Here is an 18020-nt window from a genome sequence, read left to right as displayed (position 1 = left end):
CCTGAGATTGGAACATCTCCGGGTAATACCCATTGTGTGTCTTGTTTACTGAGTAAGGAGAAAACACATTTAGGAATAAGGTGGGACTTGCTGGAGCAATACTGCTAAAAGGTTTATGGAGATGTCGCATATACATCTCAAGGCACAGCATTTTCCTTTAAACTTATTCATGTTACAAGGATTTGTTCATATGTCTTACTGCCGATTTCCTCCCTACAATAATCCTATTGTCCAGCCACTCCCTTATCCTTTTAATGATAAAGATAATTCTCAATAAATACTAAGGGAACTCAGAGGCCGGTGCCAGTGTGGGTCCTCTGAAAACACAGCACTGGTCCCCTGGGTCCCGCTTTTCTTTCTCTATACTTTGTCTCTGTGTATTATTTCCTTTTCTCAAGTCTCTCGTCCCACCTAACGAGAAGCACCCACAGGTGTGGAGGGGCAGGCCACCCCTTCATTTATTCCTTTTATTTATAACACTTAGATTTGTGTTTTTAAAATACAGACTAAAGTTAATCAGTATCTCTAGCCTTCTTCAACTGTAGTTCCCAATAACCACTATCTCTGTGTCGTCATCTCACCTCTACCTGTAACTCAATTTCTCTATCTGCAAAACAGGTAATCGTATTTACTTATGATTTACTGTGATGACTTAATAAGATAACGTACGTAATGGGCTTGCCAAAAAACCTGACTTCATAAATGATAATTACTGTGTCACTGTCACTTATCAAATAGTTTAGCTTCATACTTCCTTAACATCCTTATTCTCATAACTATTACTTATTTTCTATTTTGATGTTACCTATAATTTGGAATTTGTCATCAACCATTACTGTAACAGTACTGAAATCTAGATCCCAGAAACATTCTCCATTTGTCTCCAAACTTCTATTATTACACCTTTCCTACTGTCTCTGAACCTGTTACCTAATGTCATTTCAACACTTACTCCCTGGGCTCCACCCTTATCTCTCTGCTATGAACTGAAGTGTGTCCCCCTAGAATTTATAGGTTGACTCTCTAACACCCACTGTGACTGTATTTGGAGATAGGGTCTTCAGGATATAATTCAGGTTAAAGGAGGTCATAAGGGCTGGGTCCTAATCTGATGGGATTGATGTCCTTATAAAAAGATGAAAGGAAACCAGAATTCTCTCTTCTCTCTCTCTCTCTGCCATATGAGGACACAGCAGGAAGTTGGGTTTGTAAACCAGGAAGAGAGCCTTCAATAGAAACTGACTCTACTGGAACCTTCATTTGGAGGTTTCCAAACTCAAGAACAAGGAGAAATAAATGCCTGCTGTTTAAGCTACCCAGTCTATGGTACTTCGTTATAGCAGCCCTAGCAAACTAAAACAGTTCCATACCCGCTCTGCTGCCCAGGCTGGAGTGCAGTGGTGCGATCTCAACTCACTGCAACTTCCACCTCCACGGTTCAAGCAATCAAGCAATTCTCCCGCCTCAGCCTCCCGAGTAGCTGGGGTTACAGGCGTGCACCACCACACCCAGCTAATTTTTGTACTTTTAGTACAGATGGGGCTTCACCATATTGGCCAGCCTTGTCTCAAACTCTTCACCTCAAGCAATCCACCCACCTCAGCCTCTCAAAGTGTTGGGATTACAGGTGTGAGCCACTGCACCCAGTCTTTGGCCACATTTTCTATTTTGGTTTCACTCATTTAAATTTTTCCTACTTGCTGTCTCTTACTCTTTGTGCTTCCAATACTTGTCTACCATCTTCCCTTGACTTCTCCCTCAACTTCTCCTTCCCTTCACTGTCAAGTTTTCTGAAAATAACAGTAATCATATCTTCATTTCTTGTTTATCCATTAAAATCTACTACAATTGGGTTCTCATTCTCACCATTCTACCAAAAATGATTTTAACGAAGTCATTAATTACTTATATTCCCAACCCAATGGCTTTTTTAATAACCAGCATCTTGGTTAGAATACACTCCAGTATTTTATACTGTTGGACATTTGAAACGAAAAACACAGGTAGTAATACAGAGACATATGACTTTGAATTACAGACAGGACACACACAAATAAAAAACTCCACAGGCAACTGGGACATATGAGTTGCTAAATAGAGATCTGTAAGTTATCTATACATATTTAGAAATTGAAGAGTTGAGAGTAGATATCAGAGAGAAGGTACAAAAGAAAGATTGCTGAGAAGAAAACTCTCCAGAATACCAACATTTAGAGCAGGTGAAGAAATGAAGAGTTTAGGAAGGAAAGTGGGTGAAGCAATCAGAAAGAACACCAGGAATGAGTTGGTATCTAAGAAAATTTTCTATACAGGAATAACTTAAGGCCTAATCATCTTAATAAATAGGTTACAGGCTACTTGAGGACACAGTTTGTTTTTATTTAGTAAGTAATCAATAAGTCTTTGATGGACTGAATCTTTCCTGTAATAATGTGAAACAGTATAATTAATAGTTTTTCTCCTTTCTAATTTTACTGTGATTTATAATATAATTTACAGTTGTATCATAGAGGCCACTGGAGTACTGCTTCACCCTTTCAATTAATTAGTGAAATCTGATTTCTTTTTGAAAAGGGCTTAAAATGCTTTTCAGCTGTTATAAAGATTATGATTAAGAGTTTGCTCTTCAATTCTCAGAAAGCTTGAAATTCTGTTTTCTGAAACACATAATTTACTTTAAAAACATTCAGTTTACAATTATAGGCACTCATATGGTAATTTTGCTGCTCTTGGTTTATACCATTTCTTCCCCTAGAAAGAAATTATATATTAATACAAAGACTAAATTACCAGGCACCCCCTAGTGGCAGTAAAATCAAGTTAAGTTACGAAGTTTTTTTGTTTTGTTTTTTAATAGGACATAGTTTGAGATACAGTTTTCTGCATCTATACTTCTTTAACAAAACTTAAGAGTGGGATGTTTTGTCAGTGAACAATTTAATAACTATTTTATTTTATTTATTTTGACACAGGGTCTTGCTCTCTGCTGCCCAGGCTGAAATACAGTGGCATGATCACAGCTCACTGTAACCTCGAACTCTCGGGCTCGAGCAATTCTCCTGCCTCAGCCTCCTGAGTAGCTAGGACTATAGGTGTGTGCCACAACACCCGTCTATTTCATAAAAATTGTTTGTAGCGATATAGTCTCGCTATGTTCTCCAGGCTGGTCTCAAACTCCTACAGTCAAGTGATCCTCCCACCTCAGGGTCCCAAAGTGCTGGGGTTACAGGCATGAGCCACCGTGCCCGGCCAACATGTTATTTTATATCTACATTATGTTAAAGGATTAATAATATACTGTAACTAAGAGTGAATTCACACACTGAAATTTCATGCAAATTCTTAAGAATTGTAAGTGAGATAATATATGCAAATGTAAGAACATATACATAAACCTTCCCATTTTACTCTACCAATTACAGAGTTGCTATATTCATTTGCCAATTTCCAAATATAACACTCAGAATCATAATTACCTTTTTTCTCCTTTTTAGATTATAAATTAGGTTACAAATTACAAATCAGTTTCTAAGAATCCATCAATTATAACAAAATTCTGCAAAAGCAAATCAGTTTAATTCATTATGAAGTCTAGTACAAAGCAAGTTTATCTATCTACCATTTTTGATAATATGATATGTTATATAACATACTAGGATATTGTTTGATTCTACTATATAGTTAAGATGTCAAGTGGCCGGGCACAGTGGCTCACGCCTGTAATCCCAGCACTTTGGGAGGCTGAGGCGGGAGGATCACCTGAGGCCAGGGGTTTGAGACCAGCCTGCCCAACATGGTGAAACCCCATCTCTACTAAAAATAGCGAAAATTAGCCAGGCGTACTGCTGGGTGCCTGTAATCCCAGCTACTCAGGAGGCTGAGAAAGGAGAATCGCTTGAACCCAGGAGGCGGAGGTTGCAGTGAACTCAGTCATGCCATTGTACTTCAGCGTAGGCAACAAGAGTGAAACTCTGTCACCAAAAAAAGAAAAAAAAAGGTCAAAATATTTTTATTTCATGAGTCACAAAATAAAACTCACAACTTAAAAATAATTATTACCATCAGCTTTTAAGGTTCTGCATGGATTTTGTTTTGTTTTTTAAACTGTCTCCCACGAAGTCAGCTTTCAAGATATATGTTATTTTAAAAATCTCTAGTGTTATAGAAAGATATATTGAATAAACATACTACAAGAAGTAAACTCTGGATTTTAAGTTATATTTTAATCAAAAGTACATTAACACGACTTTTACATTAGCAGGAGTCTCCATTTGTCCCTCCTCCCACTACGTTTTTTGTTTACCTTTGAATTTTTCTCTATTTCTTATTTTTCCAATACAAGAAAAGAATCATTCTAACTTGGTAAAAATCCACAAAGCCAACTAGAGAAGGATACTTTAATGCTAGACAAAGTACTCATTCTCCAATAAACACTGCATTTCAGCAGCACTGTAGACTCCTGCTTGCCTAGGGAGTGAGTGACTGGCAATCAAACTAAGGTCAACTACATGGCAATGAAGAACATTTCCATTAGCCCAGGAAGACATTTTGATAAATCCATTTAATCATGCTACTGGAAAGCAATAGATTATAAACAATGATATCTCCTGTCTGCTTTTAATTATGTGGATTACATATTTTATGACAGTGATTACACTTTGTTAACTAACCTATAAAATAATGTTCTAACTGACTAGATACAGAACCACACCTATAACTCTTTAACTTAATCTCATCTGAGGTTTACATCAACATTATTATAAACATATGGACTATAAGTTTGTAGTTTGTAATTTTGTAACTGTGTGCAAATTCCACTTCCCATTAACATATAGTCTAAACATATAAGATAAAGAGCAATCCAAGAACTCTTCAAATTCTTAACCCAAAACAAACTATTAACAGACCATCAAATACAACTACACAAAATTTAACTTTTCAGTTCAGTGATTTCTACTTCAGTGAAGTCAAATTTAATTTTATTTTTGCTACTATCTACCTAAAAATCAAGATATTTGCTAAGTGGTGGGGGGAAAGCTTGATAATATTCAAAATTTAGGGACACAGGTCTCCCTACCACAAAAAAACACCAAGTTGTTGTATTTAAAAGAGAAAAATTTGTATCAACAACAGAAAACCTAAAAATAACTTAAACATAGTTCTGGAATAATACTGTATGAAAAGACTCCTCATAAAAATTATTATCTTATCACTAGCATAATCATCCACTATAGGTCAGTTTGCTTCATTGAACAATTAAAAACATAATGTATAATTAAAAATTAAAATCATGTGATCATTGTATAAATGTATTCAGTTCCACTGTGAAAACTGAAAAAACAATGAGACCCTTTATTCCAAATAGAGAGAAAATCTTAATAAAAATTTATATCGCCAGTCACAATGGCTCATGCCTGTAATCCCAGCACTTTGGGAGGCCGAGGTGGGTGGATCACCTGAGGTTGGGAGTTCAAGACCAGCCCGACCAACATGGAGAAACCCCATCTCTACCAAAAATACAAAATTAGCCGGGCGTGGTGGCACATGCCTGTAATTCCAGCTACTCGGGAGGCTGAGGGAGGAGATTCGCTTGAACCCGGCAGGCAGAGGTTGTGGTGAGCTGAAATCGTACCATTACACCTCAGCCTGGGCAACAAGTGTGAAACTCCGTTTCAAAAAAAAAAAAAAATATATATATATATATATATATATATATGTTACTGTTTTTCAAGATTTACTCTGCAGAGCTCAATGAATCTTCCTCAAAGGTATGTCTTCTTTAGCAATGAGAGAGACTGGAACTCCATTTATACTTTCTCTTCCTTCCAACTTGAATCCTTTCCCTTCAGTCAGAGAAGTACCATTTTCACAATTTTTAATAATTATACTGGAGTTCTGCTAAAGATTTTAAAGTGGTATAAGAAGATTATACCATTAAAACAAACTATCCAGACCAAATTGTTTCAAACCTGATATACTTCATAGTAATTGGTAGGGTCAAGTTTCAATAAGACTTGTATTTGATTTAGTTTTGAGGTTCATATACAACTTAAAGCAATTTTAACAACTGAGATTTTCATTTCAAGTTTCCAGGAAACATAAACAACTTACCCAGAATGACTAGATGATGAAGGTGGTGGCAAATCTGGTGTAAGGACATAAAGACTGTTATTTTTTGGCAAGTGTAGCGATTTTAGGACCGTCTGAAAAAGAAAAAATAAAGCAAAAATGAATGTTGATTATTCATTACTGATTTTTCCTACAATTCTTGAAAAATGGTTAATTTTGTAGTTTGATTTTTTCATCTTTTGATAATTTCCTAAATAGGCTAATGCAAAAGAACTAATGAATCTAAGTAATCTTATTGCCTATATATATAATATATACATATATTATATATGGGAAATATGGTTGTATACCTATATACATTGTATGTATACAACATTCAGGTTTATGTTAGTTTATTTTATATATGTATATATACATATATGTGTGTATATACATATGTATCTGTGTATGTGTACATATATGTGTGTTTATATATGCATGTGTGTATATACACTCATATACATATATAAAATAAACTAGCATAAACCTGAATGTTAATATACAAACTCTTCAGCTCATGAAGCAATATAAATAGATAAGAACACAGTTGGAACTCAATTACTTTTTCACTGAAGTAGTAGATCCTTGCAACTAATATATACTTCGTTTCAGGGTCATCACAGCAAAAATTGGTAATATAGGTTTTCAGAGATCATTAGACCTTGAAAAGATCAATGAGAGCACCTCAAGTCAATGATTTTATAGATGGGAAGCTATATAGCCTAAGAGGTTAAGTAACTTGGATGAGGGCTCTAGTGTTACCTAGATGTCTTTTACTCCAGATATCTTTTTTGTTAAAGCGCTCTCTCTCTCTCTGGAATTAATAAATTACTATTGGACTACATATGACCTACTATCTTGATAAGCACAGAAAATTTCATTCACTAAATTTCTTTGCAGAAAACTCACATATATTTCAAACTACTAACCTGAAGGTAAAAACTTGCTGAAGTACTTCAAACTTTTCTTGACAGCAATACCCATTAAGAAATACATTGTACATCTTTACATCATAAGCCAGGAAATGCACTTATTCAACAGATATTTATTGAGCCACCTACTCTGTACCAGGACTACTCTAGCCACTGAGAATACAGCATTGAACAGAATAGCCTAAAATAAAATTCTCTGATCTTAGGGAGCTTACATTTGAGTAGAAATAAATAAAACAAGTAACCCTGTATAGTTGAATGTTGAAGGTGACAATTTTTTGACTAAAAATAAAGCAGGGAAGGGGGGATAAAGAATGTGGGGTTGGGGAGCTTGGCAATTTTGAACAGGGTGATCAAGGTGGGTCTCACTTGGAGAATGTGACATTTGAGCAAAAACTTAAAGGTGAAGGAAACAAACTGTAAGAATATATAAAGAAATAATATATTCCTTCCTGGGGAGGGGCAATCTTACACAAGCATGGAACATAAGGAACTTATTCTTAACCCCTCCATGAGAGGACCCAGCTTACTAAGTGTAGAGATTGAGGTATTGAGATTTACTCTTGACTCATACTAGTTATCTGTTAAATGAAAAGAAATACATAATTACCCTCATTATATGAAATACACTGTGGCGTTTCCTATTGTATTCTATTTCTCTTTTTTCATTTCTTTCTTCTTCCATTTTTTTTTTGTTTTTGTTTTTGTTTAATGATGCTGACTATAACCCACTCAATTAACTTCTCAATCCACTAATGGTTTATGGTCCATGGTTTGAAAAAAAACACTGCATTAGGCAATTACCTGTAACTTTACAATCTACCAGGAGACATGGACATCCTGAAACTTTATGTCAAATATGTGATATCCTTTTGAAATTGATGAGTTATCTCTATAGAGTTAACATGTAAACAAACAACACACACACACACAAATTATTTTTCTCTTTTTATCTTTCATTGTCTTACTCTGCGAATTATTGGTAAATGCTTGCCATTTGATCAAGTCATTATTGTTCTTTTCCCATGCCACTATCCAAAGATTTTCTATTAAATCTTTCCCATCAAACCACATATGGCAAGATTAAATAAAATGGATACTTTCCTTAAGTCATTTACTCATGCATTCATCCCATAAACATTTATTTCAGGTGTGTTATGCCAGGCATTAACGATGATGAAAGAAACAGATATGGTCCCTCTATTAATACGGGTGTAATGGAGAATGCTGGGATGGGACCAAATTAGATACAGAGGCCTGTTGGAGAAGGTAACCTTAAGCTGAGACTTGAATTATGAAAAACAGCCCCCCATGTGAAGAATGGGAGGTAAAGAATTCCAGGCAGTTGAATAGCATATGTCAGACAAAGATGTAAAGCGCTTGAGCCTATTAAAATATTTCAAAAAAGGTTTCTGTGGTTGCAGCATGGAAAGTGAGAGTAAGAAAGGCTCAAGATGATGTTGTAAAGGTGAGAATGGGGTAATACAATACCTTTTAAACTATTGTGAGTAGTCTGAATTTTATTTGAAATGTAACAAAAAAGCTATGTTTTAATGGGAGAGTGATATAATTCAATTTATGTTTTTAAAAGATCACTCTGACTGCTGTGTGGAGAACGCACTGGAAGAAACTCTGAAAGGAAGCTGAGACAATAACAACGAAGTTACCATATTGCTCCAGACAAGAGATGGTCATGGCCTGAATTAAGCAGTTGCAATTGAAATAGTAAAAAGTGGCCATGGTTGAGATACATTTTAGAGATCGAATGTATAGAATTTACTAAAGGATTAGGTGCTGTAAGAAATGAGAAAAGATGGATGGCCAAATTTTTGGATTCAGTGGTGGCTATAATCGTTCTGCCACTTATTGGAGGAAGATTGGTAGAGATATGGCATAGGAGGGAAAATCAAGAGTTCCATTTTAAACATGTTAAGTTTGAAACACCAATAAGATACACAAGTACAAAAGTCAATCACCAATTTGGATATGTGAATTCAAAAAAGTATGAGCTGGAAATATAAATTTTGAGGCAATCAGACGATTAATGGCATGGGAATAGCAGAAATCTCCTAGCGAAGACTACATAGAAATAAGTAACTAAGGCTGGGTGCCACGGCTCATGCCTGTAATCTCAGCACTTTGGGAGGCCAAGGCAGGAGGATTGCATGAGCCCAGGAATTCAAGACAAGTCTGGAAAACATAGCAAGACCCTGTCTCTACAAAAAAAAAAAAAAAATTAGCCAGGCGTGGTAGTGCACATCTATAGTCCTAGCTACTTAGAAGGCTGAGGTACAAGGATCACTTGAGCCTAGGAGGTCAAGGCAGCAATGAGCCATGATTGTACCACTGCACTCCAATCTAAGCAACAGGGTGAGAACCCATTTCATAAAAAGAAGAAAGAAGTAAATTAAAGTATTTGTAACCAAGACTGTGTTCAAATTTTGGGGGGATTGGGGGTAGGGGAGACAGACTCTTGCTCTGTCGCCCATGATGGAGTATAGTGGCACAATCTTGGCTCACTACAACCTCTACCTCCCAGGTTCAAGCGATTCTTGTGCCTCAGCCTCCCAAGCAGCTGGGACTACAGGTGTGCACCACCACACCCAGCTAATTTTTATATTTTTAATAGAGACAGGGTTTTGTCATGTTGTCCAGGCTGATCTCAGACTCCTGGCCTCAAGTGATCTGTCTGACTCAGCCTCCCAAAGTGTTGGGATTACAGGTGTGAGCCACTGCACCCAGCTGACTGATTCATACCCACAGGTTTCTCAATGAATGAATGAATAAATAATATAATTATGAAAACGAATTCATTTTGGTGTTTTCTTTCTGTCAAGGTTGCTGATTTACTCAGTCAGCACTTTCAAAAAGTTTTAATCCATGTATCAATTAGAATGGCCATACAACAGCAGGGGATATCAAACTATGGCCTGTGGGTCAAACCCAGCCTGCTGCCTGTTTTTGTATGGCCTGTGAGTTAAGAATGGTTTTCACTTTTTTTAAGAGTTGGAAAATAAATCAAAAGAATATTTTATGGCATGGGAAATTACATAAAATTCAAATTTCTGCATCCATAAACATAATGAAACACAGTTATGCTCGATGTTTCACATATTGTCTATGGCTGCTTTCCCACTAAGAGAGCAGTGCTTAAGTAGCTGCATGGCACACAAAGCCTAAAATATTTACTACCTGACTTTGTACAGAAAAAGTTTGCTGACACCTAATACAGCACTTCTAAACTTATCCGTATCTTCCCAACCCAAAATTCCTGTAAATATCTCACTGAAATACTCAGAACATCTCCAAATTTCAAATGAACTCACATAAAAGTACTTATAGGCACAATCACTACAAGTAGCCATTCACGAAGAAGAATTGAACCAAAAGTTGAAGTTTTTTAATTTTTATTTATCTTTTTTTTGAGACAGGGTCTCGCTCTGTCGCCCAGGCTGGAGTGCAGTGGCACGATCTTGGCTCACGGAAGCTTCCACCTCCCAGGTTCAAGCAATTCTCCCACCTCAGTCTCCTGAGTAGCTTGGATTACAGGGGTGCGCAACCACGCCCAGATAATTTTTGCAATTTTAGTAGAGATGGGGTTTTACCATGTTGGCCAGGATAGTCTCGAACTCCTGACCTCAGGTGATTCACTTGCCTCGGCCTCCCAAGTGATAGGATTATAGGCGTGAGCCACCGCGCCCGGCCAAAAGTTGAAGATTCTCTAAGTTTATGCCTGGCCATTAAAATGACCCAGTAACAAATGTGAAAACATTCAATAATCATTTCCACCTCAAACATCTAAAACTTTAGAGCTAACTCATTTTTTTCCCCTCTTTCTCCACTCTCTCTGGAAGAAAAAAAAAGTGTGTAAGGCCAGGGGCGGTGGCTCACACCTATAATCTCAGCACTTTGGAAGGTCAAGGCAGGCAGATCAGAGGTCAGGAGGGAGTTCAAGACCAGCCTGGCCAACATGGTGAAACCCCTTGCCTACTAAAAATGCAAAAATCAGCTGGGCACATATATGTGCCTGCAGTCCCAGTTACTCAGGAGGCTGAAGCAGAAGAATCGCTTGAATCCCGGAGGCAGAGGTTGCAGTGAGGAAAGATCGTGCCACTACACTCCAGCATGGGCAACAAAGCGAGACTCTGTCTCAAAAAAAAAAGTGTAAAAAATTTTATATCTGAGGTTGCTACTGGGACCCTGAGAATAGCAACTATCTCCTTAAAATTGCAACACTCTCTGCAAATTCTTAAAATATAATTCATCCCATGCACCTGCCACTATCCAAGTCAACAAGGAAAACAACATCTTATCATTTAAATTCTCAGTTTAAAAAATTTCCTATTATCTTTGTTCCACAATCAATACTTGATATAAATGTATACACTGCGTGTGACTTCTTTCAGACCAATATGTAATTGCTCAGAAAATTATTATTCCAAGGCATTCTCTGATACTCTAGGAGGTTTGAAAAAAAGGTAAAGGCTCCCAAAAAAAGGGCCAAACTCCTTTAAAAGTTAGAAATAGGAAAAACATACCATATACTGTTTTCATTTACAAATCTACTCATTTACAATTGTTATTGGTTTATCATGAAATATTTTAGCTTAGAAAACACTACTTGCTGATTCCTTAAACTAAATTACTATTGTCAAATCTACTTCTGCCATATGTAACAACATTAATAAAAACCAATTTTTACATATCATTTAATCAGTGGCATAACTTAATTTCTATGCAATTAAAAAACTCACACTGTCTTCCACATCTCCCGTCTTCCAGCCTTTTAACAGCATTTTGGACACAGGTATCTGAAGTTCATTTTCTAGAATCTGTTTAATCTCTCCTGTATAAATAATAAGAGATCAAATATTACTAACAAAATAACACAGTTAACATTTGTTCATATCCAGAGCTAACACTAATATGTGGCATACAGTGTATAGTCAATCACATTTGTCTGATGAATATTTCTGTATCTATAAAATGGGAAATAATATTATTTATCTTATCTTGCCCTAGGATCTGAGGATGACAAAAGATAGCATACATTAACGAAACTAAAAAATAAAGCTAGGCTGGGTGTGGTTGCTCATGCCTGTAATCCCAGCACTTTGAGAGGCCAAGGTGGGCAGATCACCTGAGGTCGAGAGTTCAAGACCAGTCTGACCAACATGGTGAAACTCTGTTGAAACCCTGTCTCTACTAAAAATATAAAACAATTAGCCAAGTGTGGTGGCGCACATCTGTAATCCCAGCTACTCAGGGATTAGAGGCTGAGGCAGGAGAATCACTTGAACCCAGGAGGCAGAGCTTGCAGTGAGCTGAGATTGTTCCACTGCACTCCAGCCTGGGTGACAAGAGAAAAACCCCACCGCAAAAAATAATAATAAAATAAAATAATAAAGCTAATATATAGATAATAATATATAGGAGACAATTTAAATTGTGTTAAAGAGAAAAGCAACAAGAATTTCAGAAAAGAAAAAAGATGTTGATATGGTTTGAATTTGTGGCCCTGCTCAAATTTCATGTCAAATTGTAATTCTCAGTGTTGGAGGTGAGGCCTGATGGGAGGTGACTGCATCATGGGGGCTGATTTCCCTCTTTGATGCTGTTCTTGTGGGAGGGTTCTCGTGAGATCTGGTTGTTTAAAAGTGTGTGCCACCTTTCCTCTCTCTCTCTTCCTTCTGCTCTGGCCTGCTCCCACTTTGCCTTCTGCCATGAGTGAAAGCTCCCTGGGCCTCCTCAGAAGCAGATGCTGCCATGCTTCCCATAAAGCCTATGGAACAGTGAGCCAATTAAACCTTTTTCTTTATAAATTAACCAGTCTTGGGTATTTTTTATAGCAGTGTGAAAACAAACTAACAGAATTGCTACTGAAAAGTAGGGCATTGCTATAAAGATATCTGAAAATGTGGAAGTGTCTCTGGAACTGGGTAATGGGCAGAGGCTGGAAGGGTGTGGAGAGCTCAGAAGACAAGAAGATGAGGGAAAATTAGGAACTTCCAATGAAGTCCAGGCTGAGGAGATCTCAGATGTAAATAAGGAACTTATTGGGAACTGGAGCAAACATCACTTTTGTTATGTGTTAGCAAAGAACCTGGTGGCATTGTGCCCCTGCCTAGAGATCTGTGGGACTTTGAAGTTGAGAATGATGACTTAAGATCTAGAGGAAGAAATGTCTAAGGAACAAAGCATTCAAGATGTTGCCTGGCTGCTTCTCGTATCCTATGCTCATGTGTGTGAGCAAAGAAATGACCTGAAACAAACACACATATATATTTTTTTAATTTAATTTTTATTTTTTTGAGACGGAGTTTCATTGTTGTTGCCCAGGCTGGAGTGCAACGGCATGATCTCAGCTCACCACAACCTCTGCCTCCTGGGTTCAAGCGATTCTCCTGCCTCAGTCTCCTGAGTAGCTGGGATTACAGGGATGCACCACAACACCTCGCTAGTTTTGTATTTTTAGTAGAGATGGGGTTTCTCATGTTGGTCAGGCTGGTCTCAAACTCCCAACCTCAGGTCATCCACCTGCCTTGGCCTCCCAAAGTGCTGGGATTACAGGCATGAGCCACCGAGCCCGGCCAATGAATTTATATTTAAAAGGGAGGCAGAGTGTAAAAGTTTGAAAAATTTGTAGCCCAGTTATGTGGTAGAAAAGAAAAGCCCATTTTCAGGTGAGAAATTCAAGCAGGCTGTAGAAATTTGCATAAGTAAAGAGCAGTCAAGTGCTGATAGCTAAAACAATGAAGAAAAGGCCTCAAAGGCATTTCAGAGACCTTCATGGCAGCCCCTGCCAATCCAGGCCCAGAGGCCTATAAGGTGGGTGAAAACCAGGGCCTCACCACCCTGTGCAGCCTCAGGACACTGATTCTGCATCCTGGCTGCTCTATCTCCAGCCGTGGCTCAAAGGAACCTAGGTACCATTTGGGCCTTTGCTTCCTGGTATTAAGCCTGCAGGTGCACAGAATGCAAGAGTTGAGGCATGGGGGCCTCCGCATAGATTTCAGATGCTATATGGAAAAGCCTGGATGTCCAGGCAGAAGCCTGCTGCAGGGGCAGAGCCCTCATGGAGAACCTCTACTAGGACAGTGCAGAGAAGAAATGTGAGGTTGGACCCCCCCCACACACACAGAGTCTCCGTTTGGGGCACCCCTTGGTGGAGCTGTGAGAAGAGGGCCACCATCATCCTGACCCTGGAATGACAGATCCACTAAATACCTTGCACCCAGACAAGCTGCAGGCACTCAACACCAGCCCTTGAGAGCAGCCATGGAAGCTGAACCCTTCCAAGCCACAGGGGTGTAGCTGCCCAAGGCCTTGGGAGCCCAACCCTTGCATCATCGTACCCTGGATATGAGACATGGAGTCAAAGGAGATTTGGAACATTAAGATTTAATGACTGCCCTGCTGGGTTTCGAACTTGCACAAGGCCTATAGCCCCATTCTTTTGGCCATTTTCTCCCTTTTGGAATAGGAGTATTTACCCAATGCCTATATCCCCATTGTATCTTAGGAGTAACTAACCTGCTTTTGATTTTACAGGCTCACAGGTGAAAGGGACCAGCCTTGTCCCAGATGAGATTTGGACTTTTGAGCTAATGCCAGAATGAGTTAAGACTTTGGAGGACTGTTGAGAAGGGATGATTGCATTTTGCAATGTGAGAAGAATGTGAGATTTGGGAGGGGCCACAGGTGAAATAATATGGTTTGGATTTGCATCCCCACCCAAATCTCATGTTAAATTATAATCTCAAGTGTTAGCAGTGGAGTCTGGTAGGAGGTGACTGAATCATGTGTGACAGATTTCCTCCTCTGGTGCTGTTCTTGTGATACAGTTCTCATGAGATCCGGGTGTTTAAAAGTGTGTGCCACCTCCCCTCTCTCTCTCTTCCTCTTGCTCTGGCAATGTGAAGATGCCTGCTCCTGTTTTGCCTTCCGCCATGAGTAAAAGCTCCCTGAAGCCTCCCCAGAAGTAGATGTTGCCATGCTTCCTGTACAGCCTGCAGAAATGTGAACCAATTAAACCTTTCTTCTTTATAAGTTACCCAGTCTCCAGTATTTTCTTATAGCATTGCCAGAATGGACTAATACAAATGTGTTGTATCAAATAGCCAGAGAAGGCCTTGTGAGAGAAATGAGACTTAAATCAAACTTGAAGTACAGTTGGTCTGTGAAGGACAGACAAACCAAAATAAGGAAGGATACTCTATACAGTAAAGAAAAATGCCGGGCATGGTGGCTCACGCCTATAATCCCAACACTTTGGGAGGCCAAGGCGGGTGGATCACCTGAGGTCAGGAGTTCGAGACCAGCCTGCCCAACATGGCGAAACCCCGTCTCTACTAAAAATACAAAAAATTAGCCAGGCGTGGTGGCGCATGCCTGTAATCCCAGCTACTCAGGAGGCTGAGGTGGGAGAATCGCTTGAACCCGGGAGGCAGAGGCTGCAGTGAGCCGAGATGGTGCCATTGCACCTAGACGATAAGAGTGAAACTCTGTTTCAAAAAAAAAGAAAAATGACTGAAAGGTAAAAAAGCAAAAATAGACAGGATGTTAATGAGAAACAGTGAGAAATCACAATTTTCCCTGTGCCCCACAATTATTTTTCAGGAATCAAATCTACTTATAAATTAATCACCTGATTTCTGGTACTACACTATTTTAAAGATCAATGAATCAGAATGTACTTATCTTTCATATATCTGCTTATGTTAGGTTGCTGCTAGTCTATAGTTTCAGATTAAAATATAATTCAATTCCATTTATAGTAAGTACATGAATACCAAAAAGACTGATTATATTACATATGAAAAGAAGGAAAATAATTCCATGCTGATGAAGAAAAAGAAGAGTGGGAGGAGAACTTATGATACACAAGTTCTATGGGAACACAACTACCGAAGTAAGCAATGCTACAATACAATTATTCATGGTCTCAATGACACTTTTTAACTTTCCTTAAAAAGATCCCTATCTGAGCACTATGGATAGTGATTATCATAAAAACAATTCTGGTTCAACACTGTAGTTGTGGAAGCAAAACTTTAACCATTCTCAGCCTTCAAAAATGTCACTGCTGACAAAGAATCATTCTGTTTATGGAAAGAGTAGAAAAATAAGTCACAGTTTTTATACCAAACACATATAAACATTGCCTTTTTGCTTGTGGCTGAGGTTGATATTTCTAGAGCTGTACCTGTCTGGAACTGAGCTTATGCATTTGCAAGTCTGTCCAGTGCTCAGAAACCTATCTCCAAGACCCGACACTACCTTCTTAAACTCTTGAAAACACTCTGAGCCTTCATGCCTTAAAAGAAGCTTCTTAAAGGAAAAACAAGAAGAGATTTTAACTTAAAGTCCCAGTTACTCTTGCAGAAAGCCTGGGTAACACATAAGACAAACAGCCTTTTGTTCCACAGAAAGAAAGGAATAGAAAACAAAGCTGGAATCATGACAGCAACCTGATTTCCTCATATTTTAAAAATTATTCTCTATTGCAAGGTGGCTCATGCCTATAATCCCAGCACTTTTGGAGGCCAAGATAGAAGGACAGCTTGAGCTCAGAAGTTTGAGACCAACTTGAGCAACATAGCAAGACACCACCTCTACAAAAAAATTTTAGTAATTAGCTAGGCATAGTGGTACATGCCTGTAGTCACAGCTGTTCAGGAGGCTGAGGCAGGAGAATTGCCTGAGACTAGGAGATGGAGGCTGCAGTGAGCCATGATCATTGCCACTGCACTCCATCCTTGATGACAGAGTGGGAACCTGTCTCCAAAAAAAAAGATTCTCGGCCTCAATCTCTTCTTCTCTAAAGTGGAAATAACTGTAGAACCAATACTTCATTGGGTTGCTGTATTAAGTGATATAATTCATGAAAAATGTTTTACAGAGTGCCTAATACATTCTAAGGAACTAAAAAATAAAATGTTATTTTGAGTTGTATTATTATTATTACAATTAATGAGGTAACATACACATAAATGCCTAGCATAGTACCTGGGCAGTATAGGTTCTCAAAATACAGTAGTTATTGTTTTTAGGATATCCAAAATAATTCAGGGGAACAAAGTACTAGAATGTAGCAAGTTTCAGAACCAGAATTCGTATTTGTGTCTGCCTAACTCCAAAGATCTTACCACAAGATGGCACTGCCACTGCAGTATCCCACCCTGGGCCACGTTCCTTGAAAAATTGTGAAAACCGGCAGATGTCATCAACAACAAATCACTGAATCCAATAGCATACTTTTGTATTTAAAAAATTAACTTAAGTGCTTGCTTTGGCAGCATATATACTAAAATTGGAACAATATAGAGAAGATTAGCATGAAAAATAAGAATTTAAAACATTAACTTAATTATGATTTATATACAAGAAAATTCACTCGTGAGTTTTGACAAATATATACAGTGTTATATCCACCATACAATCAAGACAAAGAACATTTCCCACAGCACAAAAAGTTTCCTCACACATTCTTAGATCAAAAGCCTATCCCTACCCCACTGATCCTCCTTCTCACCCTAAAGATTAGTTTTGTCTGGGTTCCTTTGTCTGGAGTAATGTTTTTGAGATTTATCCTTTTTCTTTCCTTTCTTTCTTTTTTTCTCTTTTGAAACAGTATCTCTCTGTTGTCCAGCCTGGAGTGCAGTGGCACAATCTCAGCCCACTGCAACCTCCGCCTCCTGGGTTCAAGTGATTCTCCTGCCTCTGCCTCCCAAGTAGCTGGGCTACAGGTACATCCCACCACACCCAGCTAATTTTTGTATTTTTAGTAGAGATGGGGGTTAACCATGCAGGCTAGGCTGGTCTCAAACTCCTGACCTCAAGTGATCTGCCCAACTTGGCCTCTCAAAATGCTGGGATTACAGGCGTGACCCACCACACCTGGCCAGATTTATCCATGTTTGTATGTGTACAAACAAATAGCTCTGTTTTGTTGCTGAGTACTATTCTGTTATATGTTGT

General features: G+C 38.4%; 1 protein-coding gene across 4 annotated transcripts in view; it reads right to left on the bottom strand.

Annotated features, from left to right (window-relative positions):
• Positions 1-18020, bottom strand: part of FAF1 (Fas associated factor 1) — a 558082-nt gene that overhangs the window by 291185 nt on the left and 248877 nt on the right. For all 4 annotated transcript variants that reach the window (XM_023189044.2, XM_023189048.2, XM_023189038.1 and 1 more), the window contains 2 exons: positions 11795-11886; positions 6112-6203 (listed from right to left, as the gene is read on the bottom strand). In XM_023189044.2, coding sequence (XP_023044812.1) covers positions 6112-6203; positions 11795-11886 — 184 coding nt within the window. The remainder of the gene's footprint in view (positions 1-6111; positions 6204-11794; positions 11887-18020) is intronic.

The sequence above is a fragment of the Piliocolobus tephrosceles genome, chromosome 1 (assembly GCF_002776525.5).
Source record: "Piliocolobus tephrosceles isolate RC106 chromosome 1, ASM277652v3, whole genome shotgun sequence".
NCBI lineage: Eukaryota > Metazoa > Chordata > Mammalia > Primates > Cercopithecidae > Piliocolobus > Piliocolobus tephrosceles.
The sequence above is the reverse complement of the archived record's forward strand: the minus strand, read 5'-3'. Positions and strand labels throughout refer to the sequence as shown.